Consider the following 23,952-nt stretch of genomic DNA (forward strand, 5'->3'; position numbering starts at 1 on the left):
TAGTCTCTCAAGAACAGACTAACTGAGCTCTATTTAAGTGAAAAGGACCTTTACTTTGACGATGGCCGGACAGATTGCTGACATATAGAAACATAGGTTTTTCAAAAAATCTTAGAAGGATTAAAAAGACACTTATAGAATCAGGTAAAAAATAGCAGATCTACAAGCTCGCAGCGCGGCACCCGGTGCCGTGCTGTGAGCTTGTATATCTGCTATTTTTCAATAGTTAAAGCATACAATAATGATACACAATATTGTGTACCCGTTCTAAATGGATTAGAGGGAGGAGGTCACAGGCAGGGCGATATGCAGTCAAGGAAATAAATGCCCCTTTTCCTCAGCTCTGGACCCAGGAGGATGGACCTGACCTTGTGTTTTACCTTCACAGTGTTAGTCATCATCCAAATCTTTCCCTATAATACTGTGTATTTGTCCAGCATTGCACCGTTTTCATTACCACAGCACTTCTCTGCTAAGGCCAAACGAAAGGCATGTTTCTACACTCCTACAACTCCTACTTCAAGTCATGTTTTATGATTGTTGTTCCAAAAGAAAATGTAAACATGAGTTCCATCATTTCACATGGAGGTGTAGCAGTAATGGTGGAGTACATGACGGATGTGTGGACGAAGATATTTTATTGCTTTTTCAAGCCAACCAGGGACGTGCAGAGATTGCTAGAGAGGCAGGGGCTGAAATTTCCAAAAGGGCCTTTTGGTGGAAGCACCGAAAATAGCCGACCTCCAAGCTCACAACACGTTGCGAGCTATTTTCGGTGTGTGAAACCACACTGAACTAAGCATAACCAAAGACACAATGTCATTTTACAGCTAAACATTACACTAAAGGATGTAAAAAAAAAAAAAACATTAGAGGGGAGAAATGCAGTAACAGACTGCACTGACCCCGTTGGGGGCCCATTTCTCAATAATGACTGGATCACTGTTCATTATCCGTTGCCTAAAAGGGTCCACTCCACTCTGGTGTTAAGTTATGTTTTCTGTTATGTAATGACAAGCTGTGCTTGCACTGGTGCCCCAAACATCCCTCAGTCTGAAGCTGGCAGCATAATTCAAAAGAAGATGTGTTAGTCGTCCCTCAGAGAGAGTTTATAGAACTTTGTAGGCGTTTATAGAACTTTGTAGGCGACCTCCTCAGCCAAACTCTCTTCAATATTGTCCGTGGAAAGTTGAACAAAATCAATGGCGAGCACCTTGTATTTCGGACCACTCACACAATGATGTTCGCACGGCATCTGCGTTTGTTCATTTTCTCTGCAACATTCTGTCATTCTGTTCTTAACCACATGAGCCCTAGCCTTACCTATTCTGGGCATCATGCCATGTGAAAATAGCAGCTCAGCTCACAGTTCTACAAGCCTAGAGAGCCTGTAGGATGTGAGCCTGGTTCTGTCTGAGGTTTCTTCCTGTTAAGGAGTTTCTCCTTCCTTGTCACCATCGCAATGCTTGCTCAGTTTGGTGGGGGCATTGTTGGGGTCTCAAGTGTCTTGTGGCAACTTGTTGAGATTCGGCACTATAATAAAATAGAGGGAGAAAAGGAGGGGACCATGTACAGACCCCATGGGGACCCTGTTCAATGAAGTATAAAGGGTTTAAGTCGTTAAGACCTTGACAAACTTTGTTTCTGCAAGAAGGATGCTGCAGCCTTGAGCCACCAACTAAGCAGGGCTGCACAGGCACGTGCACACATAGACATCAAAGGGGGCTTGAGCCCCTGCCCTTTTATCCTTCTGTAAAACATGCCCTCTCCAGACCATGCCATACCTGAAGGCAGCATTCAAGAGAATTGCCTCCTCCAAACTCTCCTGAACTTGAATGCAGCATCTTATGTTGAAAGAGCTGCCCTCACTGTCCAGAACTCCACATCACATCTCCAATATTGCCTTTTTTATGCTTAGTTCAGTGTGTTATGAAGTACCGAAAATAGCCGACCTCCAACGATATTTTCACCAAAAGGTCCTTTTAGAAGTTTCAGCCCCTGCCTCTCTAACATTCTCTGCACGTCCCTGGAGCTTCATGTATGTCTCTTCTCTGCAGGTCAGTAATGGCCCCCATGCCACGGCTGGCTGACCAGAGAATCGGACTGACAGGGAGGCAAACTCGGTATCTCAGTGAGAGAGCATTAACCAGGAAGCAACATGGCTGTTCAACACGAAGAAACATGCTCAAAACACTCTTGGCATGGCTCTATGATTCAGTCTCTGTTTTGCTGTATCTTATTCTGTCCTGTCTATTTCTGTCTCATTAGCACGCGCGCGCGCGCGCGCACACACACACACACACACACACACACACACACACACACACACACACACACACACACACACACACACACACACACACACACACACACACACACACACACACACACACACACACACACACACACACACACACACACACACACACACACACACACACACACACACACACACACACACACACACACAGGCCTAACAAGGGTGCCTCAGTAATTCATAATTGCCAAATAAACTATGTGGACCTAGGTGGAAGCCAGATCAGGGTCCACTATTATGTCCAAGTGGACAGTAATGCTCTTAACTCATACGAGGTCCACGACATGCCAACGCGTCAAACTCTGTCTCCCTGTGCCCTCGATGTTTTTGACATAGCAGACCTCCAAGCTGAACAACCACCAGGGGGGGTTGATGAGGCCTCTCTTGTCTCTTGTCTCATGGTGCTGTAACTACAGTACGTACATGTACTTGAGTAAAACTTTGAGGTATTTGTACTTGAGTATTTCCAGTTTTCAATACTTTTACTTCTACTCCACTACATCTCAGAGGCAAATTACTTTTTTCTCTCCACAATCATTTAGAGAGACTAGAGTTACTAGTTACTTTGTAGATTTTGATTATTATTACAAATCAATCACTTCAGCCCTTAATCACTTAGGCCAGCGGTTCTCAAACCCAAAGCGTGCACGCACACGCACACACACACACACACACACACACACACACACACACACACACACACAGGCCCGCCTCCTCCGTCCTCCAACACAAGACAGCCTGGCACACGCTCATCAGCCATTCCGTTCATGAACGTTGTTACCCCGTGAGAGGGGACGGGATCCCTGTGGTGACTGTACCCTTGCGTCGCGGAGTTAACTTTAGAACGGCGACGATGTACCGTTTCAACAGCGCCGCGATGCAGGAAAAAAATCACGTTGCCGTGCCGTGCCCGTGCCCGTGCGTGGGTGGGTGGGGGAGGACAGAATGCAGTTTCAAAGCCGGCTGGAACCCAGCCAGGGCGGATTTATGTAGAGGTTACTTCCTCATAACTTGGGCTGGCTGGCGTATGGCAATGCGATTAACCCATTTAGACCGAGAACGCAAAATGCGTTTTTACCTTTCAGGCCGGGAACGCAAAACGCTGTTTATCCTTTCAGACCGGGAACGCAAAATGCGTTTCCTGCGTTTCCTGTAGTTTTTACCCTCTTCTGGTCTCGTGGCCAATGAAATGCATCAGGAGGCGATGACGTATGCTTCCCAAAGCAAAGCAAAGCATTCTGGGATTTTTTTTTTGGCTTTGCATAACTTTATTTGTCGGAGAATCCCAGTGCGCACAAGAACAGCTTCTCATAGCGGCGAAATGAAAGACACGTTGAGCGAAGGCAAACCGGACCCGCTGGAATTGGCATTGTTATTGTTACGTGATATGTTTGAAAACGACGACGATGATGAAGAAGTGTTTCATGGATTTCATGAGGACTGGATTACTTTTCACGGATGCACTTTGAGACGAGACCAACACGTTAGCCGAACAGCTAGTCAACCCCAAACTCCAGAACAACAGATTTGCAGCTATCTGGAGGTAATAACACTTATAAAATGATTATGATGATATGGTTCATTCATTCACATACACAGGCGCACACACACACACACGCACGCACATATAATAATAATGACAAATGTCGCTCGCCAGATTTACCGGAGCTAACAACTAGAATTGAATATATTCAATAAGAATGTTTTGGTGCTTGTTGTTTCTTGTCAAAGTGGTGGCCTATGGTGTAAGGCCTATGGTGTAAGGTCTCAAATATTTGCTAATTATGTTTCTATGAGCTACATGAGAAATATATTATTTATTAGACGTTTTATAAGATTTATTACAATTTTTGAGTTTGCAGATTTCTTTTTAAAAATCAAACCTCGGTTCGAAGTGGAGCGGTGAATCTGAGCAGCTATACCCTGTGTGTGTTGCTAAATGCCTAAACTGTAAACTGTAAACTGTGCCTGTGAGTGAGTGGTGAGTGTGCCTGGCCTGCACAAAACAGCGCCCCTCCTTTAACTAGTGTGTTGTGTGTGGCCACTCAAGGTATTGCCAGGCTACGGACACGGCCAGCCAGCCAGCCACCCAGCCACCCAGCCACCCAGCCACCCAGCCACCCACCCACGGACATACCCACGGACATACCTGTCTATTGGGAGCGCTTTCACCGCTCCAAAAATGATAAAGGTCTGGACCATGACAAATAATTTCCCATGAAAGCCAAAGGTGTAAGCTATCAAACAGTTTTGAAACTTTGTTTCTAGCTGGTACAGAGGCTCAGAAATAAATGTTTTAGTAGACGTTGACACCTCTGTGAAGTTTTCCATCAAATCTCAGGTTTTAGGGGTATTTTTTCCAATCGGCCATAGGTTTTTAAGGCTTTTTTCCAGGCGGACTTAGGTCTAAATGGGTTAAGGTGAATGCAGAGCAAACGGAGACGGGCATGGAGAGAGTAGAATTTTGGTGTAATTGAGGTCAGGAAACATAAAGAATTTAAAAAAATGATTTTTGGATGTCATGACCACTTTAAACTGTTAAAAATAACTGATTATAATCTACTAATATAAGCAGTTCTGAGGATCATTAGAAAGAGACAGTTAATTTGAAACAAAACTATGTTTAAAAATCACATTAAACAAGCATATTAGACAAACCAAACACATATTAAAATACCTGTAATTGTAATTGCCTACGATCAGGTAAATAATATACCTGATTGTTTGACAATGATAAAATAAGCTGTCTCTGGCAGAAGATCACTTTTAGAACAACCCCATTTAGGAGAACATAATGGCTAAGTTAATAACGAAAATAACGAAATATAATTAGATTATTTACACTAACAGACCAAAGACATTGTATCCTACCTGTCTGCAACTTTGGACATCTTCATACAGTGTCGATCGAGCTGGGCGTTCAGGAATGTTATCTGACAGAGAGAGAGATAGAGGGGATGAAAGCACCATAATAAGCACAACCTAGTGTCTTATAGTTCATCTATAGAGCTAGATTGTCTGTGTCAGGCCCATGATCAAAGTGTGTAAACAATTAACAAATTTCCCCAGGTTCCACAATTTCCCTCAAGGTAACATCTGCAACTGATCCACATGATCTTATTTCTATGTACAGTAACATAAATTGCAGTGTGCTGCTGATTTGAACAACCTTCCCCATCCCAGAATAGATGCTAGGGTTCAAGTGGTTAAATAAACACTTCCCCCAACAAAGTGAACTCCCCAAACACTTGAAAAGTACTATACCTCTTTCTCCACATCGTCCTTGGTTCCTTTTCTGACAATGTGCGACGGTGTGTGTATGGGGCTGTGTGACTGTGTTCCCTCCTCCGACAAACCATACACCGACTTGACCATTTACAGATGACGAGAGAGACAGCGGAAGAGACAGAAAGAGAGAATGAAAATAAGACGTTTGTTACTAAGTACTGTAATATTATTACTTTCCCAAGTAATGAGCAGTGTAATGCATTACAGTGGCCAAAACTGTAATAACATTAACCATAACCATGGTATGGGCATGTATGGGCATGATATGGGCATGTCAAAACATGCCCATATATGGGCATTACCAAATATGGGCATTCCCAGCTATGTCCTTGCTATTGATGACATTGGGATAGGGATCTCCATGTATGGGCATAAACGTATGTTAATTAGTAAAGCCAAGCAGGGCCTTGGCGAGTTAGGGCCTGGCTTTGATGCCTGGGGATCTCCATATATGGGCATAAGGGGTACCCTAACAGGGCATCATCTGGGAATGCCCATACTGTATATGGTTATTTTATTTATTTTATCCTTTATTAATATACTGTATATCCATATATGGACTTATTAACATTTTCGGGGAAGGTAGGGTCTAAATCAATCATTGTAAAAAGTAATAGCACCTGTCTCCACAGTAAGCTGAACAGTGAACACATTAAAGTTTGAATGGTGTTTTTCGGTGTAAGTACTGTATGTAGGAGTAGATAGGTGCCAAAGTTTTGAGGAGAACTTACTATAGATAGATAGATAAATAGATGACTGACTGATAGATAAATAATGAGGATAAACAAGCCCACAATAAATAATGAGGATAACCAAGTTGGCTTGAACTGCTTTTCAGTAAGACTCAAAAGAACACGCACGCACGCGCGCACACACACACACACACACACACACACACACACACACACACACACACTGCGTATGCGCACACACATCTCACATGGTTACACACAGACGTAACTCGCATAACTCTCAAATTGACTTGTCTCTTGTCGGTAGCTCTGTAGATTCTGCCATGTAAAATATCTGGGCGGTGGCTGTGTGTGTGTGTGTGTGTGTGTGTGTGTGTGTGTGTGTGTGTGTGTGTGTGTGTGTGTGTGTGCCTGTGCGTGTGCACTGTGCATGCATGCCTGTGTAGAGCCCTACAGAATAGGAAATTAAATTGTAACACATTCTTTTCTTTTTTTTTTTTTTTATAAATCTTTTTATTAGGGTTACAATTTTACGTGACAAAACGGACAAAAACAAAACTAAACAAACAAAAACAAACAAAAAACTAAATAAAGAATACAATAACAATAGCACAGCAACAACAGCGACATCAGCAAGTGCACAACTCATTTCTTACAGTTTATGTCAGACAGTTGACCCAGCTCTCAGCTGGGAGAGCAACGGGGACCAAAGGTCCTGGAACATCAGTCCTCGATTATGTGTTTCAAAAGTCAGTTTCTCCAGTGGTAGTAGTTGAGCTAATTGCTCTTGGAACATCCCAAAGGTGGGTGACAGTTCATTTTTCCAAAACAAAAGGATACATTTTTTAGCAAAGTATGTTATGGTAATTAACAGTCTATATTTTTTTATGTCCATCCTGATCTCCGATAAATCGTTCATTAGGTAGACACGTGGGGACAAATCAAATTCTGTTTCCAGTACAGACCTTGTGAATGAGTGAATTGCGTCCCAAAAATGTTTTAGTTTTTCACATTGCCAAAACATATGCAAAAATGTTCCTCTGTTAGTTTTACATCTAGGACAGTTTGGTGAATTATCATTACAAATGTTATGCATTTTTATTGGTGTTAGGTAAAATTTATGAATAAATTTAAAATTGGCTTCTTTAATTTTATTACTTGTAAATGAAAAGTGTATTCGATCACAGATATTTGTCCAAGTGTTTTCTTCAAATGTCATTGCTAAGTCAGTCTCCCAAATGTTCAACAAAGGTAAGAAAGCTGATTGACAGTCTTTGGATAGTATGTCATATAATTCACTGATTTTACCTTTAATTGTGGTTGATAGTGTTAATGTTTCTTCTATTTCATATAATTCTAATCTTAACTTATTTTCTCTCCTGAGTGACTGTATAACATTTCGCATTTGTAGATATTTAAAGAAGTCTGTGTTGGGAATTCCATATTCTGTTCTTAGATCCATAAATGATTTTAACTGCTTGTTTGTGTGAAATAAGTCTTTAATTTGATTTATCCCCAACTGAGTCCACCTTTGAATATTAACTGATGTTAAATGTTTTTCTAAGTCTGGATTATGAAGAATAGGAGAAAGCAAAGTTGTACAGCTGATAATACCAAGTTTTTTTGAACAATCCTTCCAAGCACGCAATGTGTTTGATATAGTGAAACAGTTACCTATGTTTCTTATTTTAATAAATTGTTTTATAAATATAAGAGAGCCCAGTGGTATTGGGTCAACAAATTTAGCTTCCATCTGAACCCATTGTGAGTCTTGTCTTCCCAACGACCATGACAAAACATTTCTTAATTGAGCTGACCAATAATAATATTGGAGGTTGGGAAGACCCAGACCTCCCATGGATTCTGGTTTCATAAGAGTCACTAATTTTATTCTGGGTTTTTTGTTACACCAGATGAATTTTGAAATCGGTCTATTTATTACTTTGAAAAAATCTGTAGATAGGTAGCATGGTAACATTTGAAAAAGGAAATTCAGTCTTGGAAGGACGTTCATTCTTATCACATTTATTCTTCCCAATAAAGATAATGGTAGCGTAGCCCATTTACACAGATCACTTTTTATTTTTTCTATAAGAGGACAGTGATTTTCCCTGTATAAGTTCTCCAGTTTCGGTGTGATATTTATTCCTAAGTATCTAAACCCTTCTGGAGTCCAGTTAAAGGGATATGCGTTGTACATAGTTTCTGTTGGCGTCATGTGCAGGAGACACGCGTTAGATTTGTTGAAATTTATCTTGTATCCTGAGTATTTTCCAAATTGTTCTATTTCGTTATATAAATGTATTAAGGATTGTTCTGGTTCTGTTATGTATAAAATAATATCATCTGCATATAAAGATATTTTGTGCTCCTCATTATTAATTTTCATTCCTTTAATGTTTATATTGTCTCGCACACATGACGCCAACAATTCTACCACCATCGCAAAGAGCGAACTTGACAACGGGCACCCTTGTCTTGTACCTCTTGTTAGTTCAAAGAAGTCAGAGGAAGCCCCGTTAGTGATGACGGCAGCTTTAGGATTGTTATAGATTGCTTTGATCCAAGCTATGAAGTTCTGTCCCATTTTGAGTTTATCAAGAATAGAGAAAAGAAATTTCCATTCGACCCTGTCGAAAGCCTTCTCCGCATCCAATGCTAGGAGTAGAGAAGGGCTCCCTCTAGTGTCCAAATGGTTTATTACATTCAAAAGTCTTCTTATATTGTCAGCAGAATATCTCCCTTTTATGAAACCTGATTGGTCTGGATTAATCATTTTTGGCAAAATATCTTCTAGTCTTTTTGCTAGTAATTTAGTTATAATTTTGTAATCATGATCTAAAAGACTAATAGGTCTGTATGATGAACATTTTAAAGGATCTTTGCCAGTTTTGTGTAACACTGTAATATTTGCCAAATTCATTGTTTGCGGGAGTGTTCTGTTATGACAGAAATTATGCATCATGGCCATGAAAATAGGGTGAAGTTCATTCCAAAATTCTCTGTAAAAATCTACTGTAAAACCGTCAGGTCCTGGGCTTTTATTTGTAGGCATTAATTTAATCGTGGTCAGAACTTCTTCTTCTGTAAACGATGAATTAAGATATTGTTGGTCTGAATCCGATAAATTTGGTAAATTTTTATTTTCCAAATATTGATCCAATTGTTCTTGGGAATGAGAGCTTTGAGATTTGTATAGTGTATTGTAGAATTCAAAAAAGGCTTGATTACAGTATTTTCTGGACTATAAGGCGCACCTGACTATAAGGCGCACTGTCAATGAATGGTCTATTTTCAAACTGTTTTCATATATAAGGCGCACCTGACTATAAGGCGCACATAATAGACGCTACCGTTGCGTTATGCATCAAACAGATGGAGCTGTGCTAAAGGGAATGTCAATGTCAATGAATGATCCATATATAAGGCGCACTGGACTATAAGGCGCACTGTAGTTTTTTGAGAAAATTAAAGGCTTTTAAGTGCGCCTTATAGTCCGGAAAATACGGTAATCTCTTTTGGGTGATATGTTATGTTATCATTATGGTAGATAGCTTTAATGATTCTTTCAGTTTGTTCTTTTTTTAACTGATGGGCCAATAATTTACTCGGTTTGTTGCCAAATTCATAATGCTTCTGTCTAACATAGTTCATTTGTTTTGTGATTTCGTTTGACATATTAAGGTTTATTTTGGCTCTGGCCACCAGTAGTTGCCTCCAATTATCCTCTGTAGCTGCTGTCTTATGGAGTTCTTCACATCTTATTACTTCTCTCTCAAGTTCTCGTGTCTGTGCTCTTTTTGATCGCTTTTTAAATGAGTCATATGAGATAATTAAACCTCGTAGAGTGGCTTTTGCGGCCTCCCAAATAATATTAGGGTCTAGGAGGGGGTCGTTGTTCTCATCTATATAGCTCTTGATCCATGTTCGCATTTTTAATTTAAATTCTTCATCTTGAAGTAATGAGTTATCAAATTTCCATTTTTTAGGGGTTGAGTTATTCCCATTAAACTGAATAGTTAAACAAATTCTAGCGTGGTCAGATAAAATGATGGGACTGATTTCGCATTCCTTTATCATATACATATATTTAGAATAAACAAAAGCGTAATCTATTCTGCTGTATGAATTGTGCACATTGGAGAAAAAGCTATAGTCTTTAATGCCTGGGTGTAATTCACGCCAGACGTCAGTTAGGCCACTTTCTACACACAACCCCTGGAGAACCTTGGAGGATTTGGATCTGAAGTTTGTGGCGGTATTCGATTTATCCAAAGCTGTCATTGTTAGGTTAAAGTCTCCTGCCATAACTCCAAACCCTTTACAATTTTCATTGAAAAGCAGCACCATATCAGACATGAAAGTAGGTTCGTCCGCATTGGGGGCATAGATGTTCAGAAAGGTAATGTGTGTTCCCCAAATGCGGCCTGAGACCAGGATGAATCGTCCGTTTGGATCTGTGACTATTTTTTCTAAATTAAATGGTATTGATTTATTAATCAAAATAGCCGTTCCTCTGCTATGACTTCTATATGATGAAAAATAGACCTGGCCCACCCAGTCTCTTTTTAGCTTAATATGTTCAGTGTCTGATAAATATGTTTCTTGCAAAAAAGCCACGTCTACTTTACTTTTCTTGAGAAGAGCTAACATTTTTTTTCTTTTAATAGGGTTACCCAGACCTTTAATATTCCAGGAGTGTATTTTCATGTCTGACATGGTAGTTGTTGTGATCTGCGAAAAATATCTGTGAGTGTGTACATTTGCCTCATAAGTGTTGTCGTTGCTTTTATTACTACACATAAAACAAAAAACAAAACAAAGAAATAACACATATAAAACACATTAACCCACCCTAGCCGTGGCATTGTAGCCCACGACATCTACCCCTACTCTAATTAGGCTAGAGAGAAACAATAATGGAAAAATAAAAAAATAAATATATAAACAATAGGTCCTTATTTTGGCCCCTGGAGCTCTTGTCTTCAGTGTAATCCCTTAGTTTTTTGCACCCCCGCCCCTTTTTACTACCTATTATTTCATTTTGTTGGTCACATAATATTACTGAGTGGGGATGAGAGCCGCTCATCGGCCTCCACAGCCTGTCACAAAGGTTCCCCCCTGTAGCAAAGCTGCTAAGCCAGCAAGTAACTCTCATCCCCCTACAACAAAGGTTCTCTTCATTAGTTCACATCCTTTTTTAACATTCTATCATTATGACCTTGTGATGTTTCAAAGAAAGGTAGCAGTATAATATAACTAAATAATAACCTTTTAAACCCCCCCTCCCTCCCTTCAGTCATGGTACCGCCCGTGTGACGTGTAGACGCCCGTGGGGAAAGAAAAGAGGAGAAAAATAAATAAAAAACAAAAACAGCTGATCACGAAGATTATACTATTGTCAATGTCCCTTCTCGTTCAAGGGCTCAACGCCGTGGTGTTTCAAAGAAAGGTAGCAATGTAATATAAATAAATAATAACCCTTTAAACCCCCCCTCCCTACTTTCAGTCATGGTACCGCCCGTGTGACGTCACACGTTGTTGCAGGAAGTGTAGACGCCCGTGGGGAAAGAAAAGAGGAGAAAAAATAAAAAACAAACAGCTGATCACGAAGATTATACTATTGTCAATGTCCCTTCACGTTCGAGGGCTCAACGCCAGGTGATCTGTCCGTATAATAACAGTCATGATGCGGGGATGCAAAACAAAAAACGTTGTCTTCTTACCTCCACCCTGGATACAGTTTTACAAGGCGAGACTTACGCCAGCTCATCAGCGAATGATTCCGCCGCCTTTGGTTCATCAAACAGGACAATTTTGTTTTCGTGTAGGACACGCAGCCGATGCGGGTATGCAAACCCTCGGAACATGCCTTTTTCGATGAATATCTTGATGGCACGGTCGTAGTCTCGTCTTCTCCGTCGCACCTCTGCAGGCAGATCTGGACGAATGGTGAGTTTGGCTTCGCCTTCGGTGATTGTCGTCTTCTTTGCTGTTTGTAGAATTAGTTCTTTCTCCCCGAGCCGTAAGAAGTGGATTAAAACTGGTCTCGGATGTTTTCCTGTATATGATGGTGTCCGCGCTGGGCGAAACACTTGTTCCAGCTCGAGTGGTCTCTCCAAAGTTAGCTTTAGCCAGCTGGGTAGTTTCTGCTGAATATATTCAGATAGAGTTTGTTCCCCTTCCGAATTTTCAGCGAGCCCTAGTAAAACTAGGTGCTTTCTTTTTTCTCTGTTTGAGATTTCCTCCGTTTTCACCTCCATGGTTTTTAACAGCTTTTCAGCTCGGTGTAGATCTCGCTGGGTTGTTTGCAAAGTGTCTTCTAGCGTAGAGATCCTCTCCTCTGCTTCGTCCAGGCGTTGTTTGTGTGTCTCTACTACTTTGTTGGTTTTGGACAGTCCTTCTTTAATCGTTGACACTTGCGTAGTCACCCTCTCCAAACGTGTGTCAATGCCGTCCAAACGTCCCAATATCTCGGAACGTTGAGATTTTTAATTCAGCCATGATTCTTTTCTTTTCTAAGTGCATTATTTCTTTACTTCAGCTTTTATTTTGTTAACTCTCACTGTCCAGCCCACTACAGCTTTTTGTGCCAATGTGTAATCAATGCTGGTGGGTTGGCAGCTATCTGAGCCAATGGTATAGAGCATTGCAGTTGAAGCCCCACCCCGTCTTCACTCTGGGGTCAGAAGCGTTTTCCTCATTCATTTCTTCCATAGACATTTCATAAAGTATTTATTTAAACGTTTTTAAGCCTCGGACAAAGCCACCTCGGCTGGTGAGGAATCATGACACATGACATAGCACTTTATTTTCTACTATTCTGAGGTTGTATTTATGGGGAATATAAGGAAAGCTCATAGTTTATATGGGTTATAATCTCCAGTGGAGGCACTGCACCAAAATTACTCTGTTGCTATCAACACAAGCCTGCATTAGTACTGATGAACTGCGTGTATCAAAACAACATCCCGCTTCCAGCAGTGGAAGCTTGTGATTGGCTGAACCGGAGGTAGGGAGTGCTCCGTTGTGTTCGCCTGGACCGTGCGGAGGTGACGAGAGCTCACTCGTGTATATGTTATAGGTAATATAATAGGCCTACTTGCGATGTTTCATAACATACAACACAAGAAATAATCATAACACATTAACATTCTATATTTATAAGGTCAAGTATTCTACTTAATAATTGGGTCTTACAAAAACCATTATCATTGTTATAATAGACCTACATTTAGGTTGTGGGCAGAACAATTTGTCCTTAATGTTATTTGACTATTTTTACTTTAATTATAATTAAAGACACTTCATAGTGAATTAGTGATTACGGTATAATAAATAGCTTATGTCATGATTGCTATTATAGCTAGATCAGATTGTGTTTATAATATAACGCCGGCAAGCCTCCTTCATCTCCACCGAAAACAAGCGCTCCGCCCTTGTTCCATTGTTGGAACCGGGATGTTGTTTTGATACACGCTGGTGAACTAGGTGAACAACAGCTGAGAACACAGGATCCTGTTTATGTGATACGTTTGGCCCATTATCGTGAGGAAAGGGTTACACCTTTAAAACTGGTTTGTTGTGGACTTAAAGTAAAGGAAGGACTATAAAAGAAGAGCTGAAAGTGAATCATCTTAAAGACACATCATTTGTCTGAAAGAAGAGAGCAACCATGTCTACGGCAAAGGTTAGTGAACTGATACTCTGCGATTTGTCCATTTGCTGTTGTGTCAGTGTTTTCGGCTAAATACTATACATTTTCTTCCCTTTTTTGGTGGAATATTGATATGTTCTTAATACAGAATATTTTGTAAAAAATAATTACATATTTGGGCTAAAACAGCCCAAATATGTAATATATAAAAAATTATAATGTATATATTACATTATATAATAATGTAATATATAAAAAATATAAAAAATGTCTCCGCACGAAACCGGCACGACTTTTGTCACCAGCCAGAATTGTATATAAAAGTGAACACAAAAATCTTGTGCTGCTTTTTTTGCTTGTAAAATGTTCTATATTGATTTTGGCAACACAAAATCTTTCTCAAATGTCATTGCGACCGTCAGGGAGCAGTTTACTATGAAAACCTCCACCGGCCGTTGGTCGGTCGGTCGGTCGGTCGGTCGGTCGGTCGGTCGGTCGGTCGGTCGGTCACACGTCACACGTCACACCTTTGCCCTGCTCATATCTCCGCATCAGTATATAGGGCTTGTTTGTTTATTGTATGACATCACGCCACATCATCAGCTGTGGACTCTGTGATGTCATCGTATCGCATCAGTATATAGGGCTTGTTTGTTTATTGTATGACATCACGCCACATCATCAGCTGTGGACTCTGTGATGTCATCGTATCTCCATATATGGCCATCTCCGTATATGGAGATATAAGTCGTCCATGCCCAAGTATGGGCTGGTGAGGTCAGACTTTGTGTGATGCGTAGGTTATCTCCATATATGGAGATTCAACATTCCAGGCAATGCTCTCTTCCCTGGTGAGAATTGCCCCTTTATATAGGGCTTGTTTGTGTATTGTATGACATCACGCCACATCATCAGCTGTGGACTCTGTGATGTCATCGTATCTCCATATATGGCCATCTCCGTATATGGAGATATAAGTCGTCCATGCCCAAGTATGGGCTGGTGAGGTCAGACTTTGTGTGATGCGTAGGTTATCTCCATATATGGAGATTCAACATTCCAGGTGTAACTATGGCTACCCGTATGACGTGAGAGGTGGAGGTTGTGATATTTGTGGAGATAAGCGACCAACGGTCGCTTATCTCCCGATTAGGGAGTCTTACTGGTAAATACATCTACTTAACATCTGAAACAAGTATTGTTGCCTTAGTTGCGACCGTCAGGGAGCAGTTTACTATGAAAACCTCCACCGGCCGTCCGTCCGTCGGTCGGTCACACGTCACACGTCACACCTTTGCCCTGCTCATATCTCCGCATCAGTATATAGGGCTTGTTTGTTTATTGTATGACATCACGCCACATCATCAGCTGTGGACTCTGTGATGTCATCGTATCGCATCAGTATATAGGGCTTGTTTGTTTATTGTATGACATCACGCCACATCATCAGCTGTGGACTCTGTGATGTCATCGTATCTCCATATATGGCCATCTCCGTATATGGAGATATAAGTCGTCCATGCCCAAGTATGGGCTGGTGAGGTCAGACTTTGTGTGATGCGTAGGTTATCTCCATATATGGAGATTCAACATTCCAGGCAATGCTCTCTTCCCTGGTGAGAATTGCCCCTTTATATAGGGCTTGTTTGTGTATTGTATGACATCACGCCACATCATCAGCTGTGGACTCTGTGATGTCATCGTATCTCCATATATGGCCATCTCCGTATATGGAGATATAAGTCGTCCATGCCCAAGTATGGGCTGGTGAGGTCAGACTTTGTGTGATGCGTAGGTTATCTCCATATATGGAGATTCAACATTCCAGGTGTAACTATGGCTACCCGTATGACGTGAGAGGTGGAGGTTGTGATATTTGTGGAGATAAGCGACCAACGGTCGCTTATCTCCCGATTAGGGAGTCTTACTGGTAAATACATCTACTTAACATCTGAAACAAGTATTGTTGCCTTAGTTGCGACCGTCAGGGAGCAGTTTACTATGAAAACCTCCACCGGCCGTCCGTCCGTCGGTCGGTCACACGTCACACGTCACACCTTTGCCCTGCTCATATCTCCGCATCAGTATATAGGGCTTGTTTGTTTATTGTATGACATCACGCCACATCATCAGCTGTGGACTCTGTGATGTCATCGTATCGCATCAGTATATAGGGCTTGTTTGTTTATTGTATGACATCACGCCACATCATCAGCTGTGGACTCTGTGATGTCATCGTATCTCCATATATGGCCATCTCCGTATATGGAGATATAAGTCGTCCATGCCCAAGTATGGGCTGGTGAGGTCAGACTTTGTGTGATGCGTAGGTTATCTCCATATATGGAGATTCAACATTCCAGGCAATGCTCTCTTCCCTGGTGAGAATTGCCCCTTTATATAGGGCTTGTTTGCGTATTGTATGACATCACGCCACATCATCAGCTGTGGACTCTGTGATGTCATCGTATCTCCATATATGGCCATCTCCGTATATGGAGATATAAGTCGTCCATGCCCAAGTATGGGCTGGTGAGGTCAGACTTTGTGTGATGCGTAGGTTATCTCCATATATGGAGATTCAACATTCCAGGTGTAACTATGGCTACCCGTATGACGTGAGAGGTGGAGGTTGTGATATTTGTGGAGATAAGCGACCAACGGTCGCTTATCTTAGTATAAGGCACCAATAAGGCACCAATACTTGTTTCAGATGTTAGGTAGATGTATTTATGACATTTGATATTCCCTTTAAATACATTTCTGGCTGGTGACAGATTGTGCCAGTGACACGCGGAGAACTTTTTGTTTCTTACTTACTATCAATAGATCTTTCTTATGAAGCAAAGTTTATGTAGTGCCCATGGGGCGGGAACGAAACCGAACGATACCAGCCACGCAATACGACCTATAAACATGCTGATGAAACTTGCGACGCAAAACGAGTTCATTTTACTAGGAAAACTCCGAAAATAACTGTTCAAGCCTATCCTATCTATGTTCAACAACAACCACATTTATACTGTCCATCCTTTGTTCGTTACAAGCAGTGTTGTATTGTGAATTGTTTAGCCTCGGGATTCAGGCATTATAGTGATTGTTTGATGGGATGCACGCTATGTTAATGACTTCACACGCATGTCGTTAACACGCTACTTAGCAGGCCATTAATATGTACCGAGACTCATTCCAATGTTAATTAAGGCTGGTGTGACTCGAGTCTCGACCAGTACAACAGACAACTAAGATGGGTTATGATGATTACATGAAAGGTATACAGTATATGTAACACACAAGCTTTACAAGATCATCAATTCCACTCCAATCCGTGTCGCGAAACTCTCGACCCGTTATCATAAATAAAACGCCGGAGACTTGTACCTTTATGGTTTAAGATGAGATACATTTGAATATTAAGCACATGACATCAACGCGGTTGCGGTGAAGCGCGGTCCGAAAGAGCTACTGTAAAGAGAAGGGTGTCCTCTAAACTGGATATACTCGGCAAGAGGAACAAAACTCAGCAGCAATAAAGTAAAGTAGCCTAAAGTATTACACACTTTTGTCAGCAACGAGCATTGAGCTTGCTTGTTCTGGAGCGCCCCTCCCCTCCCACACTGAGTGACTGTCTCATCTACAGTGACGGGCCAGCCGTGTATGTCGGCAGTCGGCACATCAATCACATAGAATTGCTAGCCACTATAGTGGGGTTGGATTTGACAACAATCAAACATGAATGGATTAGGAGAAATACTAACACCAGAGCTCACAGCTGCATGTCTGCTGTAGAAATATTGTCACTGCAAAAAACAAAAAAAAAGGAAAAAAAAACAAAAACGAAAATAATATTAAAATTCATTTCTGCGAATATTCGAATAGTGATAACAGTAATCGAATAGTGTTTTGATATTCGAATATTCGAATATTCGAATATTTGGTGAATGCCCTAGTGTGCAACCAGCTTTACTCTGTCTTTGTTTGTGTCTTCCTGTAGGTGAAAGAGGTGAAAGAAAAAGCCACTATTGGGGCCACTATTTTAGCAGGCCTTTCCGGAGCACTATCCGGAGCAGTATCCGGCGTTCCCAGCGGTGCCATGGTTTCTAGAAATTTCTTTCAGTGAGGAGGCAGTTGAAAATGCTAAGGGGACACATTATATCAATAGCCCCTGAAAAGCTAAAAATCACACTGGTGTGAAGTGAGAGGTGCTGCTGCTGCTGCTGCTGCCACTGCTAATGATGATAGACAGTGGCGCCGGCAGTGGTAAAATAGTGACAAATAGTTACAAATACCCCCAAAACAAGGAGATCAAAATACAAACACACAAATGATCTTTGCAAAAAAATAAGTATTACATTAAAACACATGTATTTTATGAACAAAATACACTTGCAAGTTGTAAAACATTGTCTGATATAAAAGGATCACAAGCTCTTGGTGGCTGGGGTAAATATTAACTAGCCTTGAACTATCCTCTGGGAACAGACACGACTTGTCTGTCTCAATTTCTCAAACTTGTCATACTTTAAACATTTCAAGGAGAGTGTACCAACGGCACCAGATGGACCCATCTCAGTGTTACAGACCAGTAAACAAAGGGTCCATTTGGAACCCCCTCATGGAATCCAGAGTGTCCCTGGCCCTCACTTTGAAAACCACTGATGTGGGGGCGCCCGCTGTCCTACTGGTCCAGGCGCAGACCACATAGGAAAGCCGGTGTAGTATCTGATCAGATTCAGACCGAAAATGCTTGCTAATTGATCATAATATTGATTATCATCATATAGGTATATGATTTGTGAAAGTTGAGCAATCAGACAGCCGGGTGTCTGCGCCTCAGACTTTGGGTGCGTTTGCATTTCAACTGTGTTTTCATATCCTGTTCTTTGTTTGAATGGCCACCTGTTGTTGCCAGCATTGATGACCAAAAGGCCAGGAAGGAAGCATGGTCAGGAAGGAAGCATGGGTTAGGCGTTAGCTGCACCGATAAGAGGCAGGCTGGAGTCCGTTTCAGCCCGTCCTTTTGACACTTATTTCTGCGTATGCGCACACATATCTCACATGGTTAGTGGTTACACACAGACTTAACTCGCATAACTCTCAAATTGACTTGTCTCTTGTCGGTACTCGGTAGCTCTGAGATTAAGAAGAGCTGAGAGTGAATCATCTTAAAGACACATCGTTTGTCTGAAGGAAGACAGCAACCATGTCTGGGGCAAAGGTGAGTGAACTTATGCTCTGGAATTTGTCCATTTGCTGTTGTGTCAGTGTTTTTGGCTAAATACTCTACATTTTCTTCCCTTTTTTGGTGGAATATTGATACGTTCTTAAAGGGCCAGTTCACCTCTGGGACAACCAGATCTTATTTTATTGTTGTTTGGGACAAGATCAACACAATCCTGAGTTATGTTTTGTGTTCAATCTGTGTTTTGAGATATTTTAGTATTTCAGCATGAATGATGATGCATTTTGCATCATATGACTCATCATGCTGCATCAGGATGCAAAATGCATCATCATTCATTCTTTGTGTTGATCGTGTCCCAAACAACAATAAAATTAAATCTGGTTGTCCCAGAGGTGAACTGGCCCTTTAATACACAATATTTTTGGAGCTGTGTGAAGCACAGGCTCCCTATACGTGGCCGTGTGGGTCTGTCTGTGTGTCTGTGTGTCTGTATGTAGCCTGAACTTCCTAAACTTCGGCACGCTACTAGTCCCACAGTTTTGCCACCACACACTCGCGCCATATGTCAAATCGACCGGCTTACTCGGGAATGGTGGGCTAGTAACTTGCTAAGAGAAAGGTTCAATAGTTTAATTGATATTAATTTATTAGTGAATTAATTTTTCCCATTGACTTATAATGGGAATCGCAAAAACTCACATTCAATTATTTGTCTCTCGCAAACCATAGGGGCTACAGTTTCAAGACTTGGAGAGGAGGTTCATAATGATTTCAAGGATTAAATAAAAAATAATTGTGTCATTTGGCCTCATGGTGGCGCTATAACAGCCCAGTTTACGTTTTGGCCTATAACTGTTGAACCGTAGGTCGGAAAATTAAAATTATTTTTACCCTGGATTCCCTGGGTCAAGACGCATCTCCCGATATAGGCCACGCCCATTTGCGCCAGGATAGATTTTCCGCCATTTTGAATTTTCTCCAAAACACACTTTTTGTTCCTTTTCCTACATATTTTCTTCAAATGTCTTAAAAACCGGTACACATGATCTATGAACCTATGCAATGAACATACTCAAGGGATATTGCGATAGTCCATTCCGTTCGTTCGTAACGGGCTTCCAAAGTTAGCGGGAGGGGCCCGTTTTGCAAACAATAGCCATAAATCACAAACAAAAGGTCCAGTCAACACTGAATTTCAACCACAGGTCGGGGGTGGCATACTCAACGAATCCCCAAAAGCATTTCCACTCTGCCTCATGGTGGCGCTATAACGGCCTACTTGTCTCGTAACTCTTGAACCGTAGGTCGAAAAATTAAAATTATTTTTTCCCTGGATTCCTTGGGTCAAGACGCATCTCCCCATATAGGCCACGCCCATTTGCGTCAGGATAGATTTTCCGCCATCTTGAATTTTCTCCAAAACACACTTTTTGCTCCTTTTCCTACATATTTTCGTCAAATGTCACAAAAATCGGTACACATGATCCTGGGTGACCAGAGAGGTGCCGTTACACACACACACACACACACACACACACACACACACACACACACACACACACACACACACACACACACACACACACACACACACACACACACACACACACACACACACACACACACACACACACACACACACACACAGCTCCACTTCACACGGGTGTGATTTTTTTTTTTAATAATTACATATTTGGGCTAAAACAGAATCCAAATAAGACCCATCTGATGCTTTTGCAAATAATTATTGTTCTGCTTCTGTTTTCCAACCAGAAGCGAGAGCCAAAGAAGGGAGACATGATCGAGTTCTTCAGAGGATCCTACCAGCACTGGGCTGTTTACATTGGGGATGGTGAAGTTGTCCATTTCGTCAACACCTGTGAGTCCATTATGTACATCCATCAATCAATCAATCCAGGGGTCATCACCATGTCAGCTTGTGACAGACATTTTGACATACGTTAAATTTGTCACGGACATACAAAATAACTGGTCAATAATATTACCAGAAACCCAAATGACTATCCCAAAATGTAAACTAATGGATTCATAATGAGCCATTGTGTCTATGCAAGTGTGCTACACATTTTAAAACTATTAGACTGGTATGTCTGCATAACTACTAGTGCCACGAAAAGAAAAACGATCTACAAGCTCACAACGAAACACATTTGTGACGTATTTGAGGGCTTATTGTTCATATAATTATACATTTTGGGGGTGGTTTTGAGGCCACCCTGCAGCCTTATCATAACATACGCGTACCAACACAACAAATCTTATTTTTGATAGTTAGGGGCCTTGTTGTTCTGCAAGAATATATCTTGAATATATTTCAAAAACGTCTTTGTAACCCCTCGTCTTCTTATCTGTTAGCAGTTGTTGGCATCTCAAGCTCATCTGTCACCAACAAAGCTGTGGTTATGAGAGAGACACTGAAGAGCGTGGCTGGGAATGACAAGTGGCGAATCAACAATTATCTGGACAATGTCTATGAGCCACGACCAGCAAATGACATCGTCAGAGATGCCCTTGCACGGGTGGGAGAGGAGAAGGATTACAGCCTTACAAGCTATAATTGTGAACACTTTGCCACTGAGCTGCGCTATGGCATACCACTCTCTGGACAGGTAGATGGCATTTCATTTTCTTACATCAAATCTCAGTGTACTTTGCATTATACCTACATTACAGTATATGTGCATGCTAGCCTGCACTCATGTTCTCACAATACAAACAGAATATACAGTATGAATGGTTCATTAATACATTGTACTATAACAGGGAGAAATACTGCAGTGCATACTATAGTATGGTATGGTGCTGATCCATGAGCTCTTGGGATTTTGTCTGTTGTTGATATCAACACCTAAAAGTCTAGGCTGTTAGTTTTTTAACTTTTTTATTGTTTAATTGAGCTATTACATAGTACAATATATTTCTACTCACTGCATAAAAATGTCTTACTCTGTCTTTGTTTGTGTCTTCCTGTAGGTGAAAGAGGTGACTGAAAAAGCCATTGTTTGGGCCACTATTGGAGCAGGCCTTTCCGGAGCACTATCCGGACTCGGAGCAGTTAGCGTTGCCATTTTAATTTTAAAAACAAACAAAAACAAAACAAAAAAACAATTGCATTGAAAGCCATTTTGGCAAAATTCTGGTCAGCACTACCCACACGTTTGGCTGTGTAGCTCATGCCTCGATTGCCCGATGCTCACAAGCTGTACCTCGTTGCAAAGGTGACAAAAAACAATAAACAACAATAAAAATTATATAAAACACAATACAATTTGGTATTATTAAAGGGGAGATATAATTAATTATTAATATGTTTCCTTTGTTTTTGTGCTGAGATTACACACACACACACACACACACACACACACACACACACACACAGTGTTTGTGTACATACATGTATCGGAGGTGATCCGAACCTCCCCACCCGGGTTCGTACCCGGGTCTCCCACGCGAAAGTCCAATATCTTAACCACTAGACCAAAGGGACATCTCTTTGGTCCATTGGCCCGGGGGAGATACTAGACTTTTGAGGCTTCAGGCTGGGGCTGCGACTCTCTCCGTCACACTCACCCCCCTTTGACCTCCTCCTACGGGGAAGCCCGGATCCGGGTCACGGCGCCAATGTAACGGAGGTGATCCGAACCTCCCCACCCGGGTTCGTACCCGGGTCTCCCACGCGAAAGTCCAATATCTTAACCACTAGACCAAAGAGACATCTTTATGGTCCGGGGGAGATACTAGACTTTTGAGGCTTCAAGGCCACTAGAGGGCCACTAGAGGGCGCTGAAGCCTCAAAAGTCTAGTATCTGCTCTCGTTCCATAGGGATGTCCCTTTGTAGTGATGGTTAAGATATTGGACTTTGACGTGGGAGACCCGGGTTCAAAACCGGGTGAGGAGGTTCGGATCACCTCCGTTACATTGGTGCCGTGACCCGGATCCGGGCTTCCCCGTAGGAGGAGGTCAAAGGGGGGTGAGTGTGACGGAGAGAGTCGCAGCCCCAGCCTGAAGCCTCAAAAGTCTAGTATCTGCTCTGACTCCATAGGGATGTCCCTTTGGAGTGATGGTTAAGATATTGGACTTTCACGCGGGAGACCCGGGTTCGAAGCCGGGTGGGGAGGTTCGGATCACCTCCGTTACATATATATATAGCGCCTATATACACACACACACACACATACATTGCAATGCTGTGTTTGTTCATAGGTACATTTGCATAATGTCTTACTTAATACTGTCATGTATTCACAACAGTGATCAGTAGACTACTTCTAGTTCTACTACTACTAGTTCTACTGTCAGGGATGGGAAAAATCCGTAAAAGAAATATCTTGTTACAAATATCCCCAAAACAAGGAGATCAAAATACAAACACACAAATGACCTGTGCAAAAGAATAATTATTGCATAAAAACAGATGTATTTTATGAACAAAATACACTTGCAAGTTGTAAAACATTGTCTGACATAAAAGGATCACAAGCTCTTGGTGGTTGGGGTAAATATTAACTAGCCTTGAACTATCATCTGGGAATAGACACGACTTGTCTGTCTCAAACTTGTCATACTTTACTTGGCCTACTGGTCCAGGCGCATACCACATAGGAAAGCCGGTGTAGCATGCTTGCTAATTCATCGTAATATTGATTATTATCATATAGGTATATGATTTGTGAAAGTTGAGCAATCAGACAGCTGGGTGTCTGCGCCTCAGACTTTGGTCTACATGTAGCCTTGAGACTTGACTATTAAGATGGTCCTAGAGAGTAGAGACATGTCTGTGACTATAAGATG

General features: G+C 41.5%; 2 protein-coding genes across 2 annotated transcripts in view; one reads left to right on the top strand and one right to left on the bottom strand.

The window, feature by feature from the left end:
- LOC308301195 (regulator of G-protein signaling 6-like) overlaps nt 1-23,952 on the bottom strand; it is a gene marked incomplete at both ends in the record, with an annotated part of 195,504 nt that overhangs the window by 24,189 nt on the left and 147,363 nt on the right. Inside the window, 2 exons of the mRNA XM_080745090.1 lie at nt 5,189-5,250; nt 5,582-5,683. Coding sequence (XP_080601216.1) covers nt 5,189-5,250; nt 5,582-5,683 — 164 coding nt within the window. The remainder of the gene's footprint in view (nt 1-5,188; nt 5,251-5,581; nt 5,684-23,952) is intronic.
- On the top strand, nt 19,025-22,308 carry LOC308300526 (phospholipase A and acyltransferase 3-like). The gene is made up of 4 exons (XM_080744374.1): nt 19,025-19,172; nt 20,913-21,018; nt 21,519-21,769; nt 22,134-22,308. Exons 1-4 carry the CDS (start codon nt 19,158-19,160, stop codon nt 22,275-22,277), a joined length of 516 nt encoding a protein of 171 aa, XP_080600500.1. The 5' UTR covers nt 19,025-19,157; the 3' UTR covers nt 22,278-22,308.

Source organism: Nannobrachium achirus, assembly GCF_963921795.1.
Source record: "Nannobrachium achirus genome assembly, chromosome: 16".
NCBI classification, from domain to species: Eukaryota; Metazoa; Chordata; class Actinopteri; order Myctophiformes; family Myctophidae; genus Nannobrachium; species Nannobrachium achirus.

Excerpts from the sequence above, each read along its gene's own strand:
- LOC308300526 (XM_080744374.1), top strand. Across the intron at positions 21,019-21,518 it reads TGTCCATTTCGTCAACACCT|TTGTTGGCATCTCAAGCTCA; the intron begins GTGAGTCCATTA and ends ATCTGTTAGCAG. Across the intron at positions 21,770-22,133 it reads GCATACCACTCTCTGGACAG|GTGAAAGAGGTGACTGAAAA; the intron begins GTAGATGGCATT and ends GTCTTCCTGTAG.